The sequence below is a fragment of the Coffea arabica genome, chromosome 7e (genome assembly GCF_036785885.1).
Source record: "Coffea arabica cultivar ET-39 chromosome 7e, Coffea Arabica ET-39 HiFi, whole genome shotgun sequence".
NCBI classification, from domain to species: domain Eukaryota; kingdom Viridiplantae; phylum Streptophyta; class Magnoliopsida; order Gentianales; family Rubiaceae; genus Coffea; species Coffea arabica.
Window position 1 is genome coordinate 10,086,800 of NC_092323.1, and position 8,607 is coordinate 10,095,406.

General features: G+C 37.7%; 2 protein-coding genes across 3 annotated transcripts; one reads left to right on the forward strand and one right to left on the reverse strand.

Moving 5' to 3' along the window:
* Positions 1 to 108: 108 nt before the first annotated feature.
* LOC113701553 (protein STRICTOSIDINE SYNTHASE-LIKE 4-like) lies at positions 109 to 4,273 on the forward strand. 2 transcript variants are annotated; one of them, XM_072058783.1, is made up of 5 exons: positions 109 to 921; positions 1,392 to 1,699; positions 1,869 to 2,001; positions 2,140 to 2,323; positions 4,091 to 4,273. In XM_072058783.1, the coding sequence occupies exons 1-5, from the start codon at positions 463 to 465 to the stop codon at positions 4,135 to 4,137; spliced, it is 1,131 nt and encodes a 376-aa protein (XP_071914884.1). In that variant the 5' UTR covers positions 109 to 462; the 3' UTR covers positions 4,138 to 4,273. The 2 variants fall into 2 exon arrangements, with proteins under 2 accessions (XP_071914884.1, XP_027078070.1); XM_027222269.2 differs by lacking the exon at positions 4,091 to 4,273 and having other exon boundaries at positions 110 to 921; positions 2,140 to 2,592.
* Positions 4,274 to 4,426: 153 nt separating this feature from the next.
* Positions 4,427 to 7,772, reverse strand: LOC113702414 (butanoate--CoA ligase AAE1-like). Its single transcript, XM_027223618.2, has 2 exons — positions 7,304 to 7,772; positions 4,427 to 6,434 (listed from the first exon to the last, which is right to left on the reverse strand). Exons 1-2 carry the CDS (start codon positions 7,643 to 7,645, stop codon positions 4,995 to 4,997), a joined length of 1,782 nt encoding a protein of 593 aa, XP_027079419.1. The 5' UTR covers positions 7,646 to 7,772; the 3' UTR covers positions 4,427 to 4,994.
* Between the last annotated feature and the right edge of the window lie 835 nt (positions 7,773 to 8,607).

Below are 8,607 nucleotides of genomic sequence, written 5' to 3' on the forward strand. Positions count from 1 at the left end.
CTAATCTGAGCTGGGCATATTTTTTTCAAATAAGTTACATCATCCATCCTTTTTTTTTTTTTTTTTTTTACACGATAGATTTCCTATTCTACTCATATTCCTATTCTATACCAAGGAGAGGGGGTGAATTTAAATGAACCAAAGGATAACTCAAAATAGACTAAACTACCATTGAACCAAACAGATACTTTCAGAAAATTCTGGAAATAATACAAGTCAAGATAGTTGATCAACTACTCTGAAGGTAGATGGTTTACATCATCCATCTAGAATGGCCATATCTTAACTAGCAATTCCAATTGGCAGCAGTCTTACTGAATGCTAATCAACACTTTGTGGGTGATGTATTTCGGTGTGTGATATATATATATAAGCTACTATTGCCTAGCTAAATAGACTGAAAACAAGAATAACTGTTTTTAAAGCAATATTCATCAGACTTCTGCAAAAAACGGACGAACCATGTCCGAGTCTGCCGTATCATCATCAACTGAGACTTCCATTGATACGACTACGAGAAGAAAAAGCTTATGTTCATTTGCAAATTTGCTCGTGATATCATTGGTTTTGCCAGTTGTTCTAGCAGTCGTCGTCTACCAAGTCGACCCCTTCAATCCTGCTCCTTACCCGGCCCACGAATTAACTCAGAAAAAGCCCCTCGCGGTGCCTAAACGAAACGCTCAAGTGCTTAAAGGAGCTGAGAAGATTGGAGTTGGAGAATTGTTGGGACCAGAAGACATAGCTTATGACCCCAAGTCAGGTAAACTGTACACTGGTTGTGCTGATGGCTGGATCAAGCGAGTCACGGTGAGCGAGTCAGCTGCAGACTCGGTCGTCGAGAATTGGTTAAACACTGGCGGCCGGCCTCTTGGACTGGTCCTTGGACTTCATGGTGAACTTATCATAGCTGATGCTGATAAGGTTAGAAATATTCTAGTAAAATAATAATATTCAGGCTTCCTTTTTTTTTCGCCTTTAATAATTCTAAAGATATATGTGATCGTTGATTTTTTTTTTTTATCATTAAATTTTGCTAGACTAATTATTCATATTTCATGCATGATTGTATCCACTTCTAACTGTTTGGATTAGATGTGGGTTAGGACTAAGACAAGTTCAGTTCAAACAAGTTCCATTACTTTAACTTTAGAAGCAAATTTTCTTTTCTATCTATAATAATAATAATTTGATTGGGCCACCATATTTGACTATATATGTTCCTCAATCATTGGCCAAATTAAACCATAACTTCGATTAAGCTATGTGTGATTTTTTTTTTTTTAGCAAACTACACGTAAATTTAAGTTTGTACGGTTTTCTCTTACGTCTTCTTGAAAAACGAAATATACACACAGTCATTTGTTTGAGAACAAACTACATATTGCTAACAGGGATTGTTGAACGCCACAGAAAATGGAGAAATTCAATTGCTGACGGATGAGGCTGATGGTACAAAGTTTAAACTAACGGATGGGGTAGATATTTCAGAGGATGGAACTATCTATTTTACAGATGCTTCGTCCAAGTACAGCATCTCTGAGGTTGCTAGGGATTCTCTTGAAGGTAGACCTTATGGTAGATTCTTGAGCTATAATCCATCAACTAAAGTGACTCAAGTGCTGGTGCGAGATCTGTATTTTGCTAATGGAGTAGCCGTTTCACCGGATCAAGATTTTGTTATATTTTGTGAAACACGAATGTAAGTACGTTATATTTTGTGAACAACATTTTTTTTTTATTATTGTGAAGTATATATCCTTTTTGCAACCAAGTAAATTGAATAAGATATGTGTGTGTTCTTGCTTTAGCGGTGATTGGAGAAAATTTCTACATTTTTCATAGTTGTTTTAACTGAATGCAAATTATAGGAGAAGGTGTAAAAGATATTACTTAAAGGGTGAAAGAAAAGGATCAGTGGATACATTTGTTGACAATTTGCCTGGGAGGCCCGACAACATCCGGTACGATGGAGAAGGCCAATATTGGATTGCTTTAACCATGGTAAAAGCGTACGCAAGCACTATTATAATTGCTTGTACTGATTGAGCTTTTACTTATTTTTCATATAGCTATTTAGCTGGTGCATTAGATCAAGAGTTAAATAGAACCTTTACTGTCTTCTTGGTGGACTAATTACAGGAAGTTACATATGCTTTGGAGCTTGTACAAAGGCACGCCTTCATCCGGAAGATCATGGCAATTGCCGGAAAGTATTTAGACCGACCACCACGACTATTGCAGAAAAATGGAGGGGCTTTCGCTGTTGATTTGGAAGGAAAACCTACGGCTCGATACTATGATCATGATCTAGCACTTGTTACAGGTGTTGTTAAAATCGAAAACTATATATACTTTGGTTTTATCATAAAACCCTACCTCATTCGTCTTAATATGGAGCAAAATCCAGCAGTCATTCCCTGAATGATGAGTGAGTTTCCAGCTGTAGGTTTTGCTATAGCCCGAAAAAGGTCGTATATCTCGGTCATATTTCGTTCGTTGTTAATGTACTCTGAGCTATGGCATTGGGGTTTAGGTTGTAAAGTTGTATCCTTTACTTAGAATTGATGAAATTAGTGCATTGATTTGAAACTAGTAGCTAGTTCCATTCCACAATTATGTCTCTAATCGAAAGCAAAAACAAATAAATCATTTTTAAACTATAGACAATAGCAACATTCCTGTCAAGTAAAATATGAATGCAAAAATAGCTTATCAACCTAAATATAATTATCAACCTAGCTTATCTCCCGAGGCGACGTTCCTCCAATGGTGCCTTGTCTTGTTAGGCACTATCGTCTGCCTCGCATGGTTCTTATTATGCCTTTGAGATTGGTCTCCGCCTTCTGCACCTCCGCCCTTAAGTTGTCAACTTGAGCTCTTAACGTTGTATTTTCGTTCGTTTCCCCATCATACGAGGCCTTTATGTCAGCAAGTTGCTTTGACAGGGACAAATTTTGCTCCCTCAATTCAGAAAATTGTGTTTCAAGCACAGTATATCCTTTTGCTTCTTTCTTGCTCTCGATCGCCTAGCTGCTGCTGTATTAGAATCCTTTCTTCTCTTAAGCTTGGCATCAATAGCAAGATCGTGATGATTTGTCTCTAGTTGTTCTTGACAATTTTCTTGCATGTTAGATGACAATCTAAGTGATTCCGCCCCAACATCCTGTACCTTCCAAAAATAAACATAAGTGGCGAGCAAAAAAAAAAAAAAAACCTTAGTTTCCACAAATTAAATATAACTGATGACAATAATAACTATAAACCATATACCTGTGAGTTGTTATTCTAGTCTACAGCTTCGAACTCTATAAATCTTACATTATTTTCACGAAGCGAAGCAACAAAGGCAGACTCTTTATCGAGTTGTCTTCTCAGAGATATGGGATCAAGTAGATTTGCAGGCAAGTGGGGAGAGAAAGGTGGTAAATTTGGTGGTGGTGGTGGCGGCGATGGAGAAAAGTTATTGTCATAATCAATTGCAGAGAAATTAATAAATGAATCGATTTCTTCATTCACACGTTGCAAATCCATATCATCCACTTCACCCGAACTTTGCAACACAGAAAATAATCCAAATTCATCTACGTCAAATGAATTTGGATTGAATATCAAATCAAAATTAGCATTACTTTGATTCGACATATAGATGGATGCACGAGAAAATTGAGAGAGTTGTTTTGGTTTGATGCGTAAATTTGGATTGTTCGATCAAGCTTATTATGTCCACTTAAATATACATATCTAACAGTACAGTCGTTGTTAACTTCTACATAATTTAAATTGGCAAGTTTTTTTCATGCAAACTATAAATTGGAAAGTTATGAAGATTCTATTCTTTTTTCCTTATTGTTTAATAGATTTGAAACTTTATTTGTTTAGTTAAAAAAGAAACAAAAAGGGAAGCGTATGATATATTTTGTGGTAAGATTGTATGAGCATATCAAGATCTCAAAGAAAGAAAATAGAAACTTAACTTCTAATTGCAAAGAGAATTGATTCCTTTGACGATGATTGATCTTTTTACCATTTTTAAGTATCTTCCTACCACATTATCTTTAGTTTCCTTTAAAAGCATGCTGTTTACTTGCAGGCAAGTCTTATGAAGAAGATGATACAAGGAATGATGGAGATGTTTAGAATCAATTATGCAAAACATGATTGAGAGAGGATCACAATTTGTCACCGTTCAACATTAAATGCTCCGCTGGTGTATTGCGGGGTCTCTTTGGGGCAGAGACTAATCTATATGTGGCCCAAATCTATAGTTGAAGAAGAAAGAAAATGAGAGAATAAACAACCCCTTAACTACAAAACATAAGAATTGAACACACAAGTTTAGATCGCTCTAAGGTGCCTTGGGAGCCGACTTTTCTAGCTCCAGAGAGATTGTTAATGATTGCATACTTTCTCATTTGAAACAACAAAGTAAAATAAGAAAGAAATTTTTGCATGTTCTGCTATAAATGTTTCTCATGGAAGTTGTTTAATGTACACGATACTTGATTACAGACGATAAAGAACTTCATGGCACTAATCATTTGTGGTTATTCCTGCCAGGCTAAAACCACTGAGCATAACCTGTTATTTTAGCATATCTGGGTACTGTAGTATCATGTTCTGAAGAGAAAAAAGGATTATCAACTGAAGCCTGACATCAAGCCGAAGAATGAAGCATCATTTATGAGTTATGACGTGATGGGAAGAATGATATTCTGGGGTTAGACAATATCATGATTCATGAGGCAGCTCCCAAGAATGGAGCCGGCAGTCCAATTTCCGAAGTCTCGGATTAGAAGACAAACTTGCCTTCGGTCCTTTCTCCAAATTTCTTCCCCTGGATTCTTTCCACCATCTTTCCAATTCATCAGATTTCGAGCTCAATGTGACCGCAAGAGGTTGTACCAGTAACAGAAAATCAGTATTAAGAGGGGAAGCAAGAATCTGCGACACTTTCTGCTCCACGGATAAGTTGAATAACTGCTTAGCTTTTCATTTTAGAAAAGGCTTCCCAAGGCCTTCGCTTTCTCCCTGAGGATAAATTTCTGAACTTTGCCAGTGGATGTTTTTGGCAGGTCTTCAAAAATGACTGTTCTTGGTGCCATATAATGAGGCAATTTATCCCTGCAAAATTTGATTATCTCTTCAGGATCAACCTTAAAACCCTCCTTCAACTTCACAAACGCACAAGGGGTCTGACCCCAATGATTATCTGGTCTCGCCACAACGGCAGCTTCAAGAATTGCTGGATGACTAAACAGAACGGTTTCTACTTCAACACTGCTTATATTTTCACCGCCTGAAATTATGACGTCTTTCAGACGGTCTTTAACTTCAATGTAGCCATCTGGATGTTTTACAGCAAGATCACCACTCCTGAACCACCCACCTCCGAATGCTTCTTCTGTTGCCTTCAAATCTTTCAAGTATCCACTCATCACAGTGTTTCCTCTAAACATAATTTCACCAATTGTTTTCCCATCAGCAGGCACACTATCCATGGTGACACGATCCTTAACGTCAACTTCCTCTAAACCAAGATGCTGCACTCCTTGTCGTGCTTTCTGCTTTGCTCGTTCATCAGGAGGCAGAGAATCCCACTCTGGCCTCCACATGCAAGATGTTCCTGGACCATAAGTTTCTGTGAGTCCATATAGGTGTGATACTCTGAAGCCTAGCTCCTCAATCTTAAATAGGATCTGGGGAGGTGGCGGTGAACCACCAGTCATAATATCAACCTTGTGAGGAAGTAGCTTCCGATCACTTGGTGCCGAATTGACGATCATGTTTAAGACGGTTGGTGCCCCACCTATGTTTGTGACCTTATGGAGAACTATGTTGTCAAAGATGTCTTTTGGAGTAACACGTCTAAGGCAAACATTAGTTCCACCAAAGCCCGCCAATCCCCAAACCAGGCACCACGCATTACAGTGGAACATTGGTACTGTCCAAAGATAAACAGGCACTGAGGCCATGCCATGAATAAAAAATGTGGCAATGGCATTTAGGTAAGCACCTCTGTGGTTGTAAACAACCCCTTTGGGTCGCGAAGTCGTGCCAGAAGTATAGTTTACACTTATGGGATCCCATTCAGTTTTAGGCCACCTGATAGGAAATTGACAATTTCCGGTTGACAGTAGACTTTCATATTCATGACTGTTAGAGGTATCAATGGAGGGACATGAGTTGTCTGATTCAGGGATTACTACCAGAATTGGAGGCTCTGTTTGGGCACTTTGAAGAAGATCAAATGCCCCTTGAGCGACCTCAAGAAACTGGTAGTCCACAAAGATTACCTTGGCTTCTGAATGCCTCAACAAGACTGATATCATAGCTGAGTCATGGCGTGTATTGAGCGTGCACAAAACTCCTCCAGCCATTGGCACTGCAAAATGCAATTCCTGCATTGCTGGTATGTTTGGAGCCAGTGTAGCAACCTGTTCAGGAAGTAAAAATCCATGCCAACTTAGAAATATTCTGCACATTGCACAAGAGTCGTGGTAAAGCATATTGATGGCATTTGGCCGAGTATTATATATTCTCCCCAATTGAACTGGTAAGAAAATCAATCAGGCCCTCATTAGTCGTTTCAGTTCAAATCCCGCATCCAACAACTAATGATTGATATGTACAGCGTTTGAGCTTATTTACCCAGAAATGATTTCAGCAATGCAGTATTTATAGATAAGATGGGAACAGTACGAGTATATAGTAAATGTAAAGATGGTCCCTGCTAGAGTGCAAGCACTGATTCCTTCTATCAATAAATTGAACAGTTTTGCTCATAAAAAAAAAAAAAAGGGAATTCTGCAATGCTTTGACTAACTCAACGGATTACAAGTACCATTCAACAAACACACCCAATGTTGCATTTGCGCATCTAGTCAATTTTAAACTTGTTCAGGTAGATGACGCTGCATTTACAGGAAACAATCAACAATATCAGATTCTCTCTGTTGAGGAGAACTGCAAGAATCAATTATTTTGTAGATTTTGCCAGTTTATCAAGGTATAATAGGGTACCAAACAATAAGTATAAATGACTATATCCACATCAACGGGAATCTAAGCCATTTATAAGAGCATTTTCTGAAAAAACTTACACATGACACTCGCACTAGATTAGCAGGTCTAATCCTAAGAATCCTCTCATTTCAATTCAAGTTTTTTTACCCCCGTATTTGCTCGGAACTTCAGATAATAAAGCAATTAGACAATAGATTGAAGCTACTGCAATTTAGCATTGATTCCAACGGCCATTAGAGCAAGAAATAACCAAATATTTGTAGGAGAAATAAAAACTTACAATATCCCCTCTAGAAATCCCCAGCTGGGCCAAAGCAGAAGCTAACTTCAGACATCTTGCACGAGTCTCTGCCCAAGTGTACCTGACAGAACCATATATGACCGATGTTCTATCTCCGAAAATCTTTGCTGATCGATTCAAAAAACTTATTGGTGTCAAAGGAACATAATTGGCAGAACATCTAACCAGACCCTCCATGGACTGCCATGATGACTCAATTTCAAGATTCTCTGAAGTCAATTGACTTAGCCCGCGAGTACTTCTTTTAACACAATAAGGCACAACTCTTTTCCGGCCGTGATAAAACCAGCCTGCCAATGATTTCTTGATGAATTGGTTCATGGCAGCGAAGTTTCAGAGAAGAGTGTGTAAGACAAAGGCCATCCTGTTGTTATATTGAAAGTAATCAGTTGTTCTACATAAGGAATTATACACGTGGACAGAATGCAGGAACATGTTTATCAAGAATGGGTTTGAACGCGACGTTTACGTGATAATTGGAGTAAAAAAAAGGAAGTCGCCGTCATTTCCTGCGTCTTGCCTTGTCATCAGATAAGTTTTTTGCCAAGTTTATTTACTACAAATTTTTTAAAAATTTTGGCTACAGAAACTTCAGAAAATTTCTCAAAGTTTTTAAATTATACATTTCAAAATATTCAAAAAAAAAACACACTTCAAACATTTTTTTAAAAACTCCTATAGTAAACTACAGTAAAGTTTTAGACAAATACCCAAAAAATTTACTTGCCAAATGATGCCTGTAGTGTGTTTGGATTGTAAATTATTTGAGATATTTTTACTGTAACACTTTTTATGATGTGATGTATGTGAGATAAAAAAATGTATTGAAAATTGTAACGATGATATAAACAAATAAATTTGAACAAATAATCTCCTGTGCAAACACACTTTATATGTATGTATTTTATTTTTTGTCCCAAAGGAAGACTTTCTTGAAGATTTGGAATCACTAGGGATAGGGTCAAACATTTTTATACAAGTTTAGAGCTGGCATACAAGTATGGTAGTATGCCACGAGAACATGACAGAAAGCATTTAGATAAGTGGAATTGGATAAGCACTTAAATAACTGGGGCTGGAATTGGAGTTGTGGTGAGAGACACTCAAGGACAAGTGGAAGCTTTAATGGCTGAAAGAGTTTCGGAGGCCCTTAATGCAGAGCATGTGGAATGCTTGGCTTTTCTTAAAGCTTTACAATTTGCCAAAGATTTTGATATTTCTCATCTCACTCTAGAAGGGGATGCCTTGGGTATTGTCCAGAGAATGAATAGCCATGGCATCAG

What these genes read in the sequence shown, in the direction of transcription:
- LOC113701553 (XM_027222269.2), top strand. Translation starts at nt 463, where the DNA reads ATGTCCGAGTCTGCCGTATCATCATCAACTGAGACTTCCATTGATACG. An exon ending in TCATAGCTGATGCTGATAAG is followed by an intron (nt 922 to 1,391) that starts GTTAGAAATATT and finishes TATTGCTAACAG; the next exon opens with GGATTGTTGAACGCCACAGA. An exon ending in ATATTTTGTGAAACACGAAT is followed by an intron (nt 1,700 to 1,868) that starts GTAAGTACGTTA and finishes TGCAAATTATAG; the next exon opens with GAGAAGGTGTAAAAGATATT.
- LOC113702414 (XM_027223618.2), bottom strand. Translation starts at nt 7,645, where the DNA reads ATGAACCAATTCATCAAGAAATCATTGGCAGGCTGGTTTTATCACGGC. An exon ending in GGATTTCTAGAGGGGATATT is followed by an intron (nt 6,435 to 7,303) that starts GTAAGTTTTTAT and finishes CTTCCTGAACAG; the next exon opens with GTTGCTACACTGGCTCCAAA.